The following is an 18,909-nucleotide window of genomic DNA, read 5'->3' on the forward strand; positions in this document are numbered from 1 at the left end:
TCTGAATGAAACCTTCTACGCAACACATTACAGCGCAAACTTGCTTTCTCCTGTTTTACGACTCATAGCAATGCACGGGCACTTGACCAAATGTGAATTAAGACTATAGCTTTGCTTCTGTTTGCTTGGCGGGCATAATAACAAAGCAGAATGGAAAAAAAAAAAAAAAAAAAAGAGTACCGTATTTTCCGGACTATAAGGCGCACCTAAAAACCTAAAATTTTCTCAAAAGTGTGCCTTATAGTCCGGTGCGCCTTATATATGGACCAAATTCCTACATTTAAACTGGCCCGAAGCATTGTGTCATGAAATCAATCGTAAGTGGCCCGCTGAAGACTATGAATCATGAATCAAAAAGACTATGGATCATTATTTTGTGATTATAAAGTAATTTGTTGCGTCTGAAGTTGAAATAAAAAAGATAAAATGGAGAATGATTTGATTTGGATTAAAAATCTGACAGGATGCATTAATGGTGCGCCTTATAGTCCGGTGCGCCTCATATAAGGACAAAGTTTTCAAATGGGCCATTCATTGAAGGTGCGCCTTATGGTCTGGTGCGCCTTATAGTCCGGAAAATACGGTAGTTTGTTTTGATCTCATTCACTGCTAACCCAGTTAATATCTTTGACGTCTATAACCGTCAATGCCACTGACTGAGTTCAAGTCCTTTAAATTTGACTTAATATGGTTAGCCAAGCTACTGTACGTGATGTAGAACGTTTGAAAGTAACCCTGCCGAAAATTCCCTGAATTTGTGAATGATGATATAGTGGGGGAACGCTGTATTTACAGGTTGAGATTTAAGCTAAAGAGAAAGCAACATTTATTTGAGCCGGCAGCCGTTTGGGAGGGAGCACAATTAGCGCTGGGCGACGCCATGGCGTGTTGTGAATCGCAGATAAGTGTTCCAATTTCACTGCCGTGAAAACGGTTGTGGAGCATCATTTATCATGAAGGTACACGTCTTGAGTCCGATTACTGCGAATGAATAGCGGAAGCGGTCGCGATTGAACGTCCTGGCCCTCGTCTGCGACGCATCCTCACTTATCTTCTTGCTTGCAAAGTGCTTGTTGTGGCGCGACTCCCTCACTGCGTTGGGCTGATTAGAAGCGTCCCGTTGTTTCCGAGCAGATGGGATGGATCACTGAGGTGCTGAAGTTAAGACTTCAATGGGCCGCTACTCAGGCAGATTGAAGTTCATCCCATCTCTCCCTTAACAGTGGGAAAGATTTAAAGCTGAATGGAAGAATTCAAATTTCCAAAGTACTGGTCAACGAGTGACTAAGATTACCGTATTTTCCGCACTATAAGGCGCACCTGAAAAAGCTCCAACTTTCTCAAAAGCCTTATAATCCAGTGCGCCTTAGATATGGACCAATATGGATTCGTGGATGAGGACTAATTTGTTAAAGTAAACTTTACGTGTTTATTTTGTGTGTTGTGTGATATTAACGTTTGAGCAACGTTGAGTTATTGATATATTATCGTTTTCACACTCTCCTTGCACGGCCCCTCGTGTGTGCTGTATGATTTACAAAAAAAAAAAAGATTAAACTGAATTTCCCCTTGAGGGGTTGTAATCAGTATAACAAATTTAAAAATAAATAAATAAATCAAATCATGTGAATGAGATCCAAAACAGTAGCAAGTGGCGAGTCAGAGGAAAGAATAATCAGATCGGATATTCGACTTGGCCTGGCCAACTTAGCACTCATTTCCACAGGCACTCAGCCAGACATCCTTTAAAAAGCAATTAATTCCACTTGTCAAGTCAAGTGCATATCCAAATCCAAAATGTGAGACGATACAAATGAACGTTTATTCCAAATAAGTAAAAATAATAATATATATCGATTGTAGTATAAGATGGTATCGCTATCATTCTAGAAATACATGCAAATGCTGCACAAAGTATAAGTATCAAATCTTAAATTCCCACTTCCTGTTTATTTCACTGCCATAATAAACAGCAAATGTTTTGAGGTGCGTGTAGCGATTAGAAACACATTCATTCCTGCTGTTTTTCTATCTTTCCGTGGCAAATGAAAAGATATTTCCCTCTTTAGTGCAAATAAATCAACTCAATCCTTCACGCCAAGTGCGGCATATCAAAGTAGCCTCAATACTCCCTGATGCCTCAAAAGCAGATTCACAGTCAAAGCCGTTCAAGTAATGCTGCTCTTTGATTGAGATCATATATTTGTGTTCTGGAATGAACATGGCAGATCCCCATGCAATGCTTCAAGCAGATATCTAAAGCACATAATATACAAATGGGTGTCTACATTTTTTTTCATGAAGGTTAATCAGTTCCGCTGAGGTTCTTCTGGTGTGTGTGCTTTGGCCAGCAGGGGGCAGTTTAATATAAAAATACAAATATGGAAACAGCTCCTTAGTCAGCTGCAGGAGAGTGATTTTTTTTTTCTGCAGAGGATAAAGAATATATGACTGTGGGTAATGTGTTTTTTTTTTTTTAGTATGCAATGTGTAATCGTAAACTACAAGTGGGAGCTTTTAATTTTTTAAAGAATTGTTCACTGTCTAACATAATGCTGCTTGTCAGAAAATTGAGTTGACTGCCACCTCCCGATGTTGTTATAATACCTCAAGAATATAACTGCCACCACTGGGTCTATATTTTAAAAAGAACTCCCAAATTATTGCAGGGGAAAAAAAAAATGCTAACGGCCGCTTGACTGAACTGAGTGTTCCTAATTTGAGATTCAGACATCCATGCAAAGCAACGCATCAGCAGCCACCTTTCAAGCCGGAGACTGTCAAATCCAGCAGCCATCAAAAACCTGGTGAAACACTCATTTTAAATGGATTGTCACTCAACGTATGTCCTCTTGGATTTTAATGAACAGCCCATTAGCTGTCAGCAAAAAGGCACGAGCAGAACCATCCAAAACTGAGATGAGTCATTTTCTCTAAACAATGCATAACTATCCTACTTTAGTAACTACCTTCCCTTTGGTTGACATATGATGTAGTAAGGTAAAAAAAAAAAATAATGTCTTGTTGCCTAGTGACTGACTCGTCTACTTTTTATTCCCTTCTGCAGATCTGTGACAAAGAGTGGCACTATTACGTGATCAATGTGGAATTTCCTGCTGTGACTCTCTTTGTGGATGGAGTGACCTATGAACCCTACCTGGTGACAGATGACTGGCCAATCCATGCCTCACAGATCGATACGCAGCTCACAGTGGGCGCCTGCTGGCAAGGTTGGTGTGTTTGTTTTAGCGTGTCAGATGAACCTTTTTCATTTACACCTTACGTTCCTGTTTCTGCTAGTTTGATGTTATATTAACAGTGAATATATAAAAAGTGTGATCCCTGTTAAAAAAAAAAATAGACTGATTTGAATATTTTCATAACTTTTTCTAACTGTTAATGCGTTGCTCTGCAAAAGCTAAAATGAACAATGCGAAGTAGCAGTCGGTGCGGCACAGAAGCTTTTGGCTTCGGCTGGAAAAAAAGGGAGAGAAAAGCCAACTAGAACAATTGCAATTTGTTTGAATTTGAATGTGATTGGTTTATTCTGAATTCCCAATTTGAAGCGGGTGTGCACACTTGTGCAACCACATGATCACAGTTTTTACTTCACATTATTGTTTGGAAAAAAGATTTGAATGAAAAGCTCAGGTGAGTTATCATATTTCTGCAAAAAGTGTTTGTCCTTTGAATCTAATAATAGACAGTGTCCCAATTAGTTACCGGGTAGCTTCACTTGAACAAATAAATGCCTCTCTCAAAAAAACAAACAGAAAAAAAGCCTCCATTTTTCCACTACCAATAAAATGGAGTAACGGTCCTGGCTGCAGTCTTGTTCACTTTCACAAATGAAAGAGTTGAACCGCTGAGCCCATTTGATGGCCTAAGGAAAGCAGCATGTAAAGCGAAGCCCCCCGCGCAAATGTGGAGAATCCCACCGCACGCTGGAAGCAATTACTCTGTTGTTTGTACTAAAGACCTCCCCGCTAACAGACCATCTCAAATTGGCACGCTCACAAATGGGCAAGATGTGCTTCATAAACTACAAGCGGCAATTCTTTGCTACCGTATTAACGTAAGAATACGATTTAAAATTTGTTACATTAAATATGAAGTCGCTTTTCCCTAACATTTCACTATAATTGCTATGTTGCACGTGGTTCAAGGATTCCAAACAATTACACTAAGTGTAATTGGATGCCAGATGAATTTGTCCAATCAAATTTGATCACCTCTATGTTGCCATGGCAATGTCATCGGCCTAACGCCTTCACAATTACTATGTCACTTTGACTACTGTCATTTGTACTGGGACTGAAACCCCACGACAAACATTGAAACGGGACGTCAAGCCGCTGCCGAGCAATTTGGAATTAAATTCACGTTTGAAGTACACATGCGGGAGAATGTAGGAGAGAAAAATAAAGAGATTAAGATGTACGCCTTGGGGCTGTGAACAATTCTTTTGAAACGGAGAGACGTGAGCAAAGCGGGGATCAAACGACAGGTTGCAACAAATGGGAAGAAGAACGAGGCAATGATCGCGCTGGAGTCGATTTGAGCTGCTGTGCGATGATTCGGCTCATTTTAAAGAAATTTTAAAGAAATGTGCGGGGGGGGGGGGGGTAGACCAACAACAGTGATGGGCGCTGCAGCTCACCTAAATCAAAGCCCATCTTGAAAAAAACATCTTTCCAGAGAACATTTCTCTGCTCATTTGAAATTCTTTCCCTCTTGAGCTTGATTGCAATTTCCTTTTCATCATCATCATGTCCTGCCATTTTGCCTTTTCCGACTTGATTCTTCTCTCTGTGAATTTGTGATTGTGAGAGAAAGCCCTGAAGGAGGGATTAGGCAGAGTGAATGGGCCACAACTTTGCCAGCTATTACATCCCAATGAAGCTGCCTTAAGCTTCACTAAGCTGCAACTGATAACTTTGCAGGCCATTAGTGAGCAAGATTGCCATTTCACTAGCCGAGCCCCAACCTTTTACCCGGCCGGAGTCAACATCACAATAATCAAGTGTCTGGACTCAGACATGCACACTCTGTCCACCCACCGCGTGGCAGCAAGAGAAATATATTGGCATGTAACATGCACAATGTGTCTGTTTTCTTTTTCTCACTGTTTGAAAAAAGCCCTTTTGGTATTCTCACCATGGGGTCCATAGTGGCGGAGCCAGAGTGTGGCTAATAGGTAGGCCTGGGAAAAATAAATAAAAAATCAAGGTGGGCCTGATTTTTTTTTCCTCCCCCTGACACATTGCATTTTGAAATAAAAACTGAATAAAATTCAAATCTCGCTAGACAACCACAGGTGGAGATAACCACAATCATGTTTGTGCCGTAATAAAATAAAAATTCTTGACTTACCATTATAGAAGGTGGAGTCTTCTGAGGTTCAAAGCATTGATTAGGTCATGATGATCAGAGCTGTCCATCACTTCTTTTTCAAATGACAAAAGTGTCAAATTGTTGAGGCGTCCTTAGGCGTGTCTGGATCCTGTTTGTTGCAGAGAAACGCTGCAGGTGGTCCAAGGGTTATAATATCCACAGATTTGGAAAAATGTCCGATGGCCAGCCGTCCAGGATTTCCATCAATGTTGGAAAGACGTGTCTTCAGTCTCCTTGTGGGATTTAAATCTTGGCACACAGCATAGCAACGTCCAGTCCAGGAAAAACCTGAACATGTCCCAGGTTCGCTGATTAATTACCAGCATGGGCAGGCCGGTGTCAGGGTCAAAGATGAGATATTAGCACAAGAGCATTCCTGCGTCGCGACGCTTATGAGTCGAAAAGTTCCATCGCGTAAAAGTTGTTTTTTATTTTTGTGTAGTTGGCTATATTTGATTCTTAATATTCTATGCAATAAAAAAAAAAACGGTGAAACGCAAATTTTAAAAAAATAATATAAGAATAATTTAGTTTTATTTTTCCATTCCGCCCGTCATGGACCGTTGCAATTATTGGATCTCAATTCTCGACGTATCAAATAATATTATAAAAACGGACAAAAATAATAACACTGTGCACTGATTTGCATTAATTCCAAATCTGCCCTATTTTTTTCTTTCTCATATCAGCTTTCTATCGTCTTGGTTTCACACTACAAATGCAATGCGCGATAAAAACGTCCTGCCGCTCACTCTTAAGTGTGACCCAAATGCTGTCTCCTGAGGCAGGAGAACACTTCGACTTTTCCTTTAGAAAGAAAGCAGAGGCAACAGTTAAAAGAAAAGAATTTCCTCCGTCAACAAACATTGACGTGGCATAAATAGTTGACGAGCAACACAGAAAATGAAAGGAGTCCAAGAATGGTGACATGAATATTCATTCAAAGTGACACTTTCTGCAAGTTTGAAGCTTTATTCAGCTGGCTCGAAAAAGACGTATTCCCTTGCTGTGACACTTGCGGAACAATCTTGGATGAACATGCGTTGCATTCGTTGCGTCTGTCAAACTTGTGCACGAAATTCCCAAGAGAATATCGACGCTGATGTGCCAGATGTTGAGCGCCTGTCGCGTCACATTGACATGATTACGTGAATCGGAGCCATGTCGCACACATTTTTTTGCCTGCATCCCATTTGTTGGGGATATTTGACAGACCCACCCACGCTAAACCGCCATATAAACAGACAGAGGCTGTAAAAGTACATTTTGAAAAATAGTTGTACCCCTCTCAAGTTACCAGCACATTGAAACTTAAGTGTTTAATTCTTAATGACATCACTAGAACACTTTGTCTATGACGCTTCTCCCATTGAAATGGAACTTTTTCTTCTCTTCCCTTCCAATTGTCCTTTATTGACCCACTTCTTATTTTCAACCTCACCTCCCTTATCGCCCTTCTCTACTTTCTCTTCTTGTTCCTTATCTCCTCTATTCTTTTCCCTCATTCCCGCTTAGGTGGCGAGGTAGCGACTCCGAGGTTCACCCAGTATTTCCGTGGCAGCTTGTCGGGCTTGACGATCCGCCCGGGCCGCATTGAAACCCAGAAGGTTATCTCCTGCTTGCAGGCCTGCAAAGAAGGTCTCGATATTAACTCCCTTGAAAGCCTAGCGAAGGACATCAAGGTGTGTGGTTATTGGGGGGAAAGGGTTAGAAATACACACACACACATCTTGCTGCTATTGTATAGCCGTACAAGCAGTCACATAGCTCCTCTTGATGTGTATTAATTATTAGATATAATCAATATCTAGGCATCAATGTCAATTTCTTTTTAAAATAGATCGATAGGATCACTTTGATACCAGATTTTGGCCGCTAGCTGTCAAGGAACTATCTCTAAGTGAATTTAGGAGTTTCATTAGAAGTTTGGCGCCATCTGGTGGATTCTGTAGGAATTACAAATTCCTATTTTATTTATTTATCTTTTGCCACGTCTTTTTGCAGTTCCATTTCAACCCTGCACAGTCAATGCTGGTAGTGGAAGGAGAGGATCTGGACAGCATCAACACAGCCATGACCAAGGTGTCCTACATCAACTCTCGGCAATTTCCAACACCGGGCCTGCGACGGCTCCACATCAGCACCACTGTACTGTAAGTGCAGATTTTTTTAAATCCGGATTCGTTCAGCCATCACGGCCATCTTATGAAACCAACCCCGCTCGCTCACAATTCACCGTTGCCATGTTCCATCGCTTACGTGTCAGGTGTTTCGGGGAGGACGCGTGTCTCTCCATCCCAGACGTCAAGGCGGTGGTCATGGTGCAGCCGCCCAGTGAACCGAGAATCACCATCACGGGATCCGGTCGACTCGTCAGACCCGCCGGTGACCTTCGCGGTCCGCTGGGCGTGGCTCCTTTCAAGGAGCTCTACATCACCAGCACAGTAATGAAGGGAGACGGCCTCAGTGGATGTGAGATGTTTGCAGGAAATGCGTCGTCAGTGCTCTCTGCGAGGGATTTATGGTCGGATCCTTTTTTCTGTCGCCGCGTGCAGCCCGCAGGCCAGGTGTGATGGAGGTGATGCATAACTTGGACTACTGTGATATCCTGGTGATTGGGGACGAGCTGAATCCTGAAAGAGAGAGCCTCCATATTCATCACGGCGCTCTGCTGGGAAAACACCTCGACGCCACCAACTCCACCTCGGGAATATCAATATATGGTACGTTTTAACACCTGCAGATGAATCCCAGATTGTGTTTTGGAAAGTTCACTGCTTTCATTTTTGTGTTCAACGTTGATTTTATGACAATGGCTCGTGACCTTTTTGTCACTGAAGTAGTGGATTGGTTTTGTGCTCTCAGTCAGGGATTGATGATACCATGGGTCTTGTGCAAGAATTATTTTATTGCTAAAGGCACTGTTTTCTGGTTTGTTTGTTTTGTTTTTTTAGAGCATGAAAAAAAAAAAGGGCAGTTCAAAATGTTGAAAAAGTTGCAGAGGTCATTTTAACGCCTTCAGGCATCTCCAAAGGGAGCCTACTAGCACGCTATGCCAGCCCAAAAAAAAAAATCACTAAACTGACCTCTGAGTCATTCAAAGGACCCCAGATACCAGAAGCTTGCCGCTAATCAGTTTTACTGCACATTTTTTATATATATACTAATATTTACGCCTTAAAATATCTTCCCATATATGCTGTGCAGACTTTTTCATCATATTTCAACAGATAGGTGAACCACAGGGATCCGTGCCAGAGCCCTTGCAATAGTCACTGTACTGTAAAAATATTCTGAGTGAAATGGAATCATTTCCTGATATGGTGCTGCATCAAAGCAATGCGTTAACGTGACTTTTTGCATGTGCCAGGGGTGGACTCCATGGCCCACTACGAGCAGGCAGTGCGTCAGGTGCGCTACAGGAACTGGCGACCTGCCACCCTGACTGAAAGAAGGTTCCGACTCACCTGCTCGGAGCTTAACGGCCGTTACACCAGCAATGAATTCATCCTGGAGGTTATTTTTTTTACTTTTTTATACCCAGCTCCACTTTGAGGACACATTGCTCGCGATCCCAAACGATTATCCAGCCTCCTCATGTTCAAGTGGCTTGCCGTCTTCTTCCCCCTCCTCACACTTGACTCCCTTGCATTGTCTTTTGCTGCAATCTCTGAATCTTCAAGTGTTCTTGTGCCACTCCAGATCAGTGTTCTTCACCACGTCAAGCCGGTGGAGCATGTCAATCACATGCCCGCTCAGCCGCAGTACATGAGAGCCGTTCATCACCCACTCATGATACATGCTCCTAATTCCCACATGTCAGGTAGGACGTTTATATATGATGGTATTTAAAAATGGGTCAACCCCAAAATGGTCCGACTCTACTGTTTAAATTGTACTTTCTTGTGCAGGACCAGCACCTCCAGCAGCCACAGTTGTTATTGTGGTGTGCATCGCCGCTCTGGTGGTCATTGTGGTAATTGGCGTGTACAGAATCCACGCTACTCATCAGGAGAGCTACCGAGAGGAAGAGGATGGAGCCAAAGAACCTGAGCTGGACTGGGACAAGTCTGCACTCAACATCACTGTAAACCCTATGGAGGTAACTAGCGAACCTCATTTTGATGTACCGTATTTTCCAGACTATAAGGCGCACCTAAAAACCGACAGTGCGCCTTATAGTCCGGTGCGCCTTATATATGGACCAAATTCCTAAATTTAAACTGGCCCGTAGCATTGTGTCATGAAATCAATCATAGGTGGCCCGCTGAAGACTATGAATCATGAATCAAAAAGACTATGGATCATTATTTTGTGATTATAAAGTAATTTGTTGCGTCTGAAGTTGAAATATAAAAGATAAAATGGAGAATGATTTGATTTGGATTAAAAATCTGACACGATGCATTAATGGTGCGCCTTATAGTAGTCCGGTGCTCCTTATAGTCCGGAAAATACGGTATGTGTACTTCATTACTTTCCACCAGTGGTTAAACAAAACAGAAGCAACAAAACTTCCATGCACGCAAACAGCAGTTCTGATTTTGTTCGGAATTCAGAATGTGAGAGGAGCTCATGCCCTCAGTGAAGAAGCCAGCCAAGAGCTGTGTAGGGGGGAAGAAGAAGAGGATGAAGAACATGTGGGAGGAATGGCAAATGTGGAGTCGGATAACAGCGATGACGACGACGAGGAGGAAGAGGACGACGAGGAGGACGAAGAAGATGAGGGGGCGATGCAAATGGAAAAGAAGAGGAAGCTCAAGTGGCACAATTCCTCCCTAACATATTGACCGCGCACACAAGCAAATATATGTCTGCACATGTACTGGACACACAGCGCTCGCTCTCCTTTCTCTGTCTTGCAAACACACACGCCCGCAGACCCAAGCCCTTGCTGTTATTTCCAATCAAACATCTCCCCCTGCTGGACAATATTTTAACTGCAGTCTAAATGGTATTCATGATGATGTTGTCGGGCATTGGCAAGGCCAATTTAATATTATTATAAGGCACTGTAAAATGAAGCCCGATTTAAATATTACCACTGCGCTCGGATTTAAAGAAATGATTCTATTCAAATCAAAGTGAAAGAAAAAGGAACTGCACTTGGGCAGTGATTGTTTGGCATTTCATTAAGTTATGAATATGGCTAACTTATTGTGAGTAGTGACTTTGAAATGAAATGCATTTTTTCCAGATTACTTTTGTAGCACTGATTGTTTTTTTTAAGATTGCGATTGGACTTGTGTTTGTATGTCAAATGAGTTTATTTACTATTGCGCACATCTTGTTTGAGTTGATCTTGACACCGCTTTATTCCCCTTCAACGTGACACAAGAGATGAGAAGTAGTTCAACTTTGGCTTTTGCTGTGTCCTTGTTTTCATCTTCAGGTTTTGTGCCCTTAGCTCAGAAACATCACATTGCATGACTACTATCAAAGAGAAACGTACTTGCCATCAGAAAAATGTCTGAAGGTCAAAAGGTCAGACACTCTGTTTCCGAATGTAGTCTGCTCTTGTTAGCTGAAGACAGAGGTCACCGATGTATCTGATCATCTTCACTTTGAATTCCACTCCAGTGCCTCCAAGAAAACTCGAAAAAACGAGTTTTAAACTTAGTGCTGTTTTAACTCCCTGCAAAATATCAACAAGACTTGTCATCACGAAAGAATTTGTCACTAAGCTACTCCTTGAATAACCATCGACCACTTGAATAACTTCATAATACATGACCATACCCCTCATTCTCCTTGTTAACGCTGGTTGTGACGTCATCATTGTGAGCCATTCGTCATGTCGTGCAAAGCAACTCATTTACATACATTAAGCGAACCTTGTAAAGGAAGTTATGAGCAGTTCTTTTGTATATATTGTTTTCTTATTTTAAACAAATGTTCGATATTTCTCCCTTTGTAGTGGTCATCCCACTGCTTTCTGTATATTGACCAATAAAGACTTTAGAATCTATATAGAGTCCGTGTTTGAACATCTCACTGTATTCTATTATTTCACCACTAGATGGCGCAATTCTCCTCCATAAGTAATTGTTGCATTTGAAACGCTCGACGTTTTATTTATCCATTATGTGTACATTTCTACCATTGACAACGGACGCATAAAATGTAAAACACCAGCCTACAATTTGAGAATAAAACATTTATTACAACATTATACATCAAGAACAATATTTGGTGCATTATTATTGGGTAAAAATAGCTGAAAGAGGAATGCTCAGTTTGGCTGGTGAGGGGAATAATTGGCATCAATGGGACCCACATTGGAAAGGTTAAAAAACGTTGTTGTTTTTTTTGCCTTGAATTAAACATTTGTCTCTCACTGAGGCAGAACTTCACAGAGCAGTACAACCTGTCATGAATAATAGCCTTCAGTTTGTCCTACTCAAAATGACTTCACAGAAAAGAGTGCATGCAACTTCAAATGGCCTCAGACATGGATGTAATGTAGCATGCGAGAAAGTAATAACGTCGGTAACAGTTGATGGCACATCTTTACTCGTTGGGGGGGGGGGGGGGGGGGGGGGGGGCAACAAAATACTTTTTCACCCTCACGTAAAAATATTTGAACACTGACAAGAGTTGTTTTTTTTAACTCTCAAACTCTTTGATGAGGAAAATATTGGCAAGAATTTAACATTTAGGTCCTCCCAATGTCAAATTTGCCAATATAAGCAATGAAAGGGGAACTGACAATTTGGTATTTAAAAACTTTCGATTCAAGGGTCATTTGATTGTGACTGGAAAATGATGTGTTTAAAAGTGTCAGGAATATAACGGCGAGGATATACATTTATAAGTCATTTTAACACTGTTTGAATATACTTTACTATAGTTATCAGCAGTTCAGATCCCAAGTGGGACTGAATGAACAAGTCAAGAACCAGATGGGCTGCTGTTCTCAAGCTGTCCTTCGCTTCAAATTCAAGTGGTGCCACGAATAACCTGTCATAAGAAAAAAAAAACTAATTAAAAAAATAAGCAGGGCAATAAGTGCAGCCTGTCAATCTGCCAGGGGCCGGTGCTGTGCCGATGCTTTTGATTGGCCAGCGTGTTCGATGTGAATTAAATCATGGCGACATTTGGAAGGATCTTACTCACTTCATCATCTTTTCAAACGTCTCCCTCTCCATCGCCCTGTTTCTGCATCTGGGCCTGCATCTTGGCAATCATCTCCTGCATTCGTCTCAACTGGAAGACACATAAAGTCACATTTAAATCGTTTGCTCCTATCCCCTCCAAATGGCAGAGGTATTGCTGTATTCATCTGTTGCAACACCCACCTCAGCCTCCTTCTCCTGCAGAATCATATCCTTGTCCATTTCCTCCGGTTCCGGACCCTTTCTGCAGCAGTCACATAGTGGCACAGATTACTCAAATGCTAGTTTTAAAGACAAATTAAACCCGTGTGTGCGATTTTTCTTCTTCTTCTAACTAGTCACAAAACGATAGGGATATTTGGCCTCTGGGTGGAATTGCAGGATGACCCTCAAATCCACTTTTATTTTTACAGATGAACTTAACTTTTTTTAAACGTTTGAAGGCATGTCTGATTTATTTGAGTTGTCAATTGTGTCTGAACTTTTGGCAAAATTCAAATCAGGCGTTTGAGCACTGGCAAGTTCCAAAAGGCATCCCGAACATTTTGTGATTCTGTGAATAAACAACCCCCCCCCCCCCCAAAAAAAATCAAAGTCTAAGTGATGTGCACTGGTTATAAAAGTTGGTTCTGGGTGAGGTTGAAATGGCAGGAGTGCAGCTACTAACTATTAGGCAAACATGACAAAAGCCAAAAAGTGGGGAAAAGAGGAACAGTGGGTTAGTGGAGTCGTCCGCTAAAGGAAAGTGGGCCTCAAAAGACCAGAGGAGTCAAGTTGGAAGAAAGGCAGCAGCAGCAGCAGCAGAAGCAGCAGCAGGTGTGAACGTCAGGGGGAAGAGCAAGACCTCCCCCACTTGAAGACAAACTACAAAACAGTACCTCCAATGTTCCATGATGGGCGGCTAAGTAAAACCAGTCCTTTATCCTGGATTGGCTTTCGAGGGGAAAACTGAAAACAACTTTTTGGGAGCTATTGTCAGGGCAATGATTGATTTGTTCAAATGGCAATTGTGCTCAAGTCCGCCAGGGACATCAGTGTAATTAAACAAAGATTTCATAAAATACAGTCATTTAAATGGATTAAAATATACCAAATGTACTTTTTGGTCTCATTTTTAAAGAATCAATTTCTATTGTTAAAATGCTTCATATATATATTTCCTTTAATTATAATACATTTGCCATATTATAATAGAAAAAAAAAAGAACCGTAGCTGTGATAATTAACCAATTGATTTAAACCTGTAACATGTATTCTAAGCGCTTGATTTTTATTTATTTATAATCGGTTTAAGGAGAGAAACGAAAACGGCTTTACTTTGCCCAGCTGCTTGCCAGCGTCGTTGACATGCAAACTGATGAGTTAGAACTCCAGTGCAACTGACACTAGGAGAAATATAATGGAGGTTATTTCGGCGTAAATGCAAACTACATCTAGAAATGATGTCATCTACTTTGATAGAGAAACAATGCTGTCCATTTGGACCCGCATGTGTGTGTCGAGGTCTTACAAATACAAATGATGGTGTTTTTCTGAGGGCCCCGGGCGGGGCGGGGGGGGGGGGGGGTGCAGAGAAGCAAGCAGACAGACAGGTAGTACGTACGCAGGAGACAGAGGCAGAATGTAACCATGGGAGGACAACCTGCCGCTGCGCTTCAGGCGATCCGAGCGGAAGTTCTCGTAGTGCAGGTCTTGGGTCACTTCCTGCAGATCCTGCATGTGGGTTCTGTGGATGCCAGAAATATCTTTTAAAGCGCTAACATTTGGCCAGCTATTGAGTGGTCTGTGCTTTCATATGGCAGAGGTTCGCAAATAGCACTTGTGCTCACATCAGCATGGTGCGCAGCTTGAGGAAGTCATTGTGCTCGGGGTTCTCCACCTCCACCACACCCCAGGGGTACAGGCGACCCCGCACCTTCTTCCCCTTGGCCTCGATCTGCTGGTTGGAGCCTACCACCGCGAAAGGGATGCTGGCCTGGGGACGGTCGGCGACTCGTATGAGCGGGGTGGCTGGCTAACGAACAGTTTTGTGCTTTCAGCGAGGACACGTTTGTTTACCTTGAGGATCCTGGTCTGCTCTTTGAAGTCTTCATCCTCGTCCGACTCGGCGTCAGGCAGGTGGTAAATCTTGATACCGTGTTCGTCGATTTCGTCCAGGATCTGAGCAGGGTCACACATTCAGCACGTGATCCCAGTAGCCGGCGAGCCCAACGATAAATGGCGTGTTGCTCACTCTGCGCTTGAGCCGCTCTCTCTCTCGGAGGGTGAGCGTGTCCGCCTTGGCAATGACGGGAACCACGTTGACCTTATTGTGGATTGCCTTCATGAACTGAACGTCCAGCGGCTTCAAGCTGGGAGGAGCGGGGGACAAGTTGAGCGCAAAGACGGCGAGTGGTGTTGGGTCGGCGGGCGGGCGGGCTCACCCGTGGCCGAGCGGGGAAATGAAATAGAAGCAGCAGTGAACTCTGTTGTCGACGATGTGACGCCGATTGAGACCGCTCTCGTCGTGGAGGTAGCGCTCAAATTGGTCATCGATATAGCTGATAATGGTGCTGAAACTGGTCAAAGCAAAAGTCTTGGATGACCGTAAAATGTTGGCGCTGTCACAAATCATCATGAGCTCCCAATTTCCATACCAGTCCTGGCTGTTGATGGCGTCTCCATATCCGGGCGTGTCCACCACCGTCAGACGCAACTTGACGCCGCGCTCCTCGATTTCCACCGTGGACGCCTCGATCTGAACCGTCCTCTCGATTTTCTCTGTTTGGGAAGGAAAGCGCGTGACGCTCGGCGAGGTGACCGCACGAGCGCTGGTGTTCTACCTGCCGCTCCTGGGATGATTCTCTCGGGGTAGAGGTCGGTCAGGAAGAGGCTATTGATCAGGGTCGATTTCCCAAGTCCAGATTCACCTTTTGCCACAATGAAGAAGAACAAAAAACAGCTCAGTGCTCAATGGATCATGATGCAAAAAGTTGCCCGATACAATCAGACAAGGAAGCGGATTTAGTAACTGAAATTTGACCTCACCGCACCTATTGAGAGAAAGTAGCAGCGTGAGAACTGAATGTTGTTCAACGTAATATAATAGTACATTGAACATACTTCCTGTCAGCCAAACTGGCGTTCTCGCCCCAAGCAACCATTTGATGCAGGAATCATGTCAGCGCATTTCCAACAGAACAATCTTTGCTAAATGTGCGATTGTCTAGTCTTACAAAAAAAAAGTTTTAATTGACTTGAAATAACAGTAATAACAGTAGTAGTATTTAGTGAGGTGATTAAAAGAGCGAGTGAGCGAGCGAGCCTCGTTCTCTGTTTGTAACAATCCCCCGAAGGCGCGCAAGACACATTCCACTCTGGGCTTATTTTAAAGGAAAAAAGGATGAGCAGGGAGCTTTCACCCTCCCTCTTTCCCAAGTGGGGGAGGGGCGGGGGTCTCGGGTGAGTCACAGCCTTCACATCAGAAGTTTAGACTCCAGCTGAACAACTCGACTAATATGTCACTTGCCGTCCAAAAGTTCAACACAGCGGTGTTTTGTTGTGTCGTTTTTTTTTTTTTAATTACTAAAAAAAAAAAAAATCCCGTGACAAAACCAAATCCCACCCAAAGTTTAATACGGATGTCGTAGCCTTACCTACAACCATAAGCGTGAACTCAAAGCCCTTTTTAACGGACTTGCGATGAACCTGATTGGGCAGGTTGGCAAATCCCACATACCCCGGTGTCTCGGGGTTGGTGAACTGGCCCTGCTGTAGAAAGAAAGATAACTTGAATCTCATTGAGAAGACAAAGTAACATTTCATCACAAAACGACTGCGGGTACAGCACATGTCTTTTGTAGGCTTACCTTCATTTTGTCACCTTGCGACATGGTTTTTCTTCACTGTTCCTGCAAAGACAGAAGAGCAAAAAAAACGGAATGCCTTTGCAAATCCATTTTAGAATGGGAACAGAAGAAATAGATTCATGCATGATTGCTTACAAGTCTTGGAAGTGCGAGAGACAGGAAGTCTGGTTTGCTTTGCGAGAGAGCTCGAATGTCACCCCCACCCCACACACACACACACACACACAAAACACATGATCTGCTTTTTTTTTTTTTTTTTCCCTTTAAGTTTTATTGCAACTTGTGATATGCTTCTTTGGCTATTATTATAAAGTGGCAACAGGTCCAATTTAAACAGTCAATGTTTTCACATGCTGAGTAGTGGACAGTAAGTAACGTTTCAACTTTTAATTTTTCATTCTCACCTGCCATCAAATCAGCAACAAAGATGCAATCTGGTACAAAACATTTCTACTTTTGAGGTATCAATGTTTTCCCCAAACGATGCCTTGCTGTTTTATTCTACTGTACTTTAAAGCGTAGCAGTCAAACAGGAAATCCAACAAAAGACAAAAAAAAAAAAACACCAGATTTTGAATGCATGATCAGGCTACAAATTTCAGTTTGTACTACATTTTGACGCGTAGAAAAGTGGACTGTTTTATTACCGTAGCCGCTCTTTATAACGGTGAACGCTCAAGTGGGTGTGGAACATAGCTCATGGGTAACATCCGCAAAAATTAAAAACAAATAATCAACGTTACATCCCAAATCGATGATGGAGAAAGGTCAAAATCAGACTGGTTAACTTAGAATTCTTAGCATAATCGAATACTCCCTAACTAGCTGATTAGCTGCTCCCTGTTGAACTCGCGATGCTAATTTTAGCCAACTACCCGACAGCGAACAGTTATGTCCTATGTGGTTACTTTTTTTTTTACAAAAATGCTGAGATGGTTGAATTAAACGTTACCTTCAGCGTCCGCTGGAAAATTGAGTACGAAGAGGACAAAGAGGAGGCAGAGAGCGGCGGCGGGGAAGAAGAGTTTAGCTTGGCGGACACCTCGAATTCTTCAGATTCCGGTGTACACAGCTTCCTCCGAGCAAACACACCGAAAACACCCACAATGCACCGCGCGGCATGGGGAGCTAAAAGCGTTGGATATGTACGTCAACGTCGCCGCCATGTTGAATGTGGAAAAATCCATTTTTTTCTTATATCATGGCTCCACTATCATTTGAATAAATGCTTTGTTAGTCCCTGCTGGTCAATTTACACGTTTACAATATGGTCAACATGGCCTTTTAATCTCGGGGTATGATTTTTTTAAGGATGCACGTGTCTTGGGTTCAAGTCCCGGACAAATCTAATCAAAGCAGTAGTTTTGCTTTTTTTATTATTGTTGTGCAGTTATAGTTCACAATTATGAAGTTCTGGATCTTGGCTTTCTTTCCAATGTGCAGTTTTCATATGTATCTTGATTAAATACGGTTTGACACGAATGTCAGCGAACAACAGCTTGGAGGACCGACCGACTTGTTCTTCTATCAGCATCGATACTTAATTCCAGCTCCGGGGCTGAGTCGGCTGGAAAATATGTTGCGTAAAGCCTTTCTGCCTGTCTATCTGTGTTTTTCTCCCTCTAGCCTCCATAAGTGCCGTGAGATAAGTTGGTAAATAGCAGTCTATTCCCTTTGCTGTTGCAGCAGGCATATCTTGAGCACATGGCGAAAAAACATTATTTCCATAAGCTTCTTAGTTGCTCTGGGCTCTGTCATTTGTATGGTGTGGCTGCATGTGATGACTTCAGATTTTAAATATATTACGAGAATGTCCCCACTCTTGTAGGGGGGTTTGAGGGTTTTTGGTGAGTGACTTTTCTGGTAGAACTTGATTTACATGATGGGATCTTTTCAACCCGATGCTGTGGTGCCCCAAAGTCAGTCGGTGTACCTCATCGACTGCTGACTTGTTTATATTACAAACTAGCTGATAGGGACCACCTCAGGTTTATCCTCCCAGCCCCGCAAGAAGTGTATTAATTTCACCAGGTCTTATGAAATGATTTGTTGGGCAAAGATCTCTTTTCCACTCTCCCCCCTCATCTCTGTCAACCTCCCCCAGGGTCAAGCAAAGCATATTCTACTGTCAAAATGTCAGGAGGAAAGCTATTAAAAAGCTTGACTTTTCTTAAGTATCATGAGAATAAGTACATGGTTTAGTGAAATCCCTCCCTAAGCGCACTGAAAAATCTTTTCGGATTTTCCTCCGGAAATATTGCCTAATGGACGACTCAGGAGTGTCAAAAAGAGCCTTGTTAGCCAAGAATGCACTTTTGGGGATTTGATCTGTTTATATTCCGAGCGGAAACAACAAAATCGTGACGTGGAAGTGCGATGGAACTTTTTCTTCTATCGAAACTTCTGCTTTGGTTCATTATGACAATATCATTTTATTACTGTGTAATATGAATCTAGGGGATATCAAACTTTTTGAAAAGAGCAACCTACTAGCTATGCTAAGCTACTAAGTCACTTGTGAATGTTTTCAGAAAGCAACAAATTTAAAGCTT

General features: G+C 42.5%; 2 protein-coding genes across 2 annotated transcripts in view; one reads left to right on the forward strand and one right to left on the reverse strand.

Annotated features, from left to right (window-relative positions):
• Positions 1–11,362, forward strand: part of clstn2a (calsyntenin 2a) — a 54,056-nt gene extending 42,694 nt beyond the window's left edge. The window contains exons 10-18 of the mRNA XM_061295521.1: positions 3,068–3,230; positions 6,910–7,076; positions 7,399–7,547; positions 7,661–7,866; positions 7,950–8,117; positions 8,765–8,910; positions 9,097–9,217; positions 9,306–9,496; positions 9,954–11,362. Of these exons, the coding sequence (XP_061151505.1) occupies positions 3,068–3,230; positions 6,910–7,076; positions 7,399–7,547; positions 7,661–7,866; positions 7,950–8,117; positions 8,765–8,910; positions 9,097–9,217; positions 9,306–9,496; positions 9,954–10,184 (1,542 nt within the window). The 3' untranslated portion in view covers positions 10,185–11,362. The remainder of the gene's footprint in view (positions 1–3,067; positions 3,231–6,909; positions 7,077–7,398; positions 7,548–7,660; positions 7,867–7,949; positions 8,118–8,764; positions 8,911–9,096; positions 9,218–9,305; positions 9,497–9,953) is intronic.
• Positions 11,363–11,536: 174 nt separating this feature from the next.
• septin2 (septin 2) lies at positions 11,537–17,457 on the reverse strand. Its single transcript, XM_061295522.1, has 13 exons — positions 17,310–17,457; positions 16,358–16,399; positions 16,145–16,259; positions 15,332–15,418; positions 15,146–15,269; positions 14,933–15,067; positions 14,743–14,860; positions 14,568–14,669; positions 14,339–14,484; positions 14,152–14,235; positions 12,693–12,753; positions 12,511–12,600; positions 11,537–12,354 (listed from the first exon to the last, which is right to left on the reverse strand). Exons 2-12 carry the CDS (start codon positions 16,379–16,381, stop codon positions 12,523–12,525), a joined length of 1,074 nt encoding a protein of 357 aa, XP_061151506.1. The 5' UTR covers positions 16,382–16,399; positions 17,310–17,457; the 3' UTR covers positions 11,537–12,354; positions 12,511–12,522.
• Between the last annotated feature and the right edge of the window lie 1,452 nt (positions 17,458–18,909).

Source organism: Syngnathus typhle, linkage group LG13 (genome assembly GCF_033458585.1).
Source record: "Syngnathus typhle isolate RoL2023-S1 ecotype Sweden linkage group LG13, RoL_Styp_1.0, whole genome shotgun sequence".
NCBI classification, from domain to species: Eukaryota; Metazoa; Chordata; class Actinopteri; order Syngnathiformes; family Syngnathidae; genus Syngnathus; species Syngnathus typhle.

Bases quoted from the DNA above. Each gene is read 5' to 3' on its own strand.
- septin2 (XM_061295522.1), bottom strand. From the start codon at position 16,381: ATGTCGCAAGGTGACAAAATGAAG. The intron at 15,270-15,331 runs GTAGAACACCAG...CTTCCCAAACAG, and splicing joins AATCATCCCAGGAGCGGCAG to AGAAAATCGAGAGGACGGTT. The intron at 14,485-14,567 runs GTAAACAAACGT...GACCGTCCCCAG, and splicing joins AGCAGACCAGGATCCTCAAG to GCCAGCATCCCTTTCGCGGT.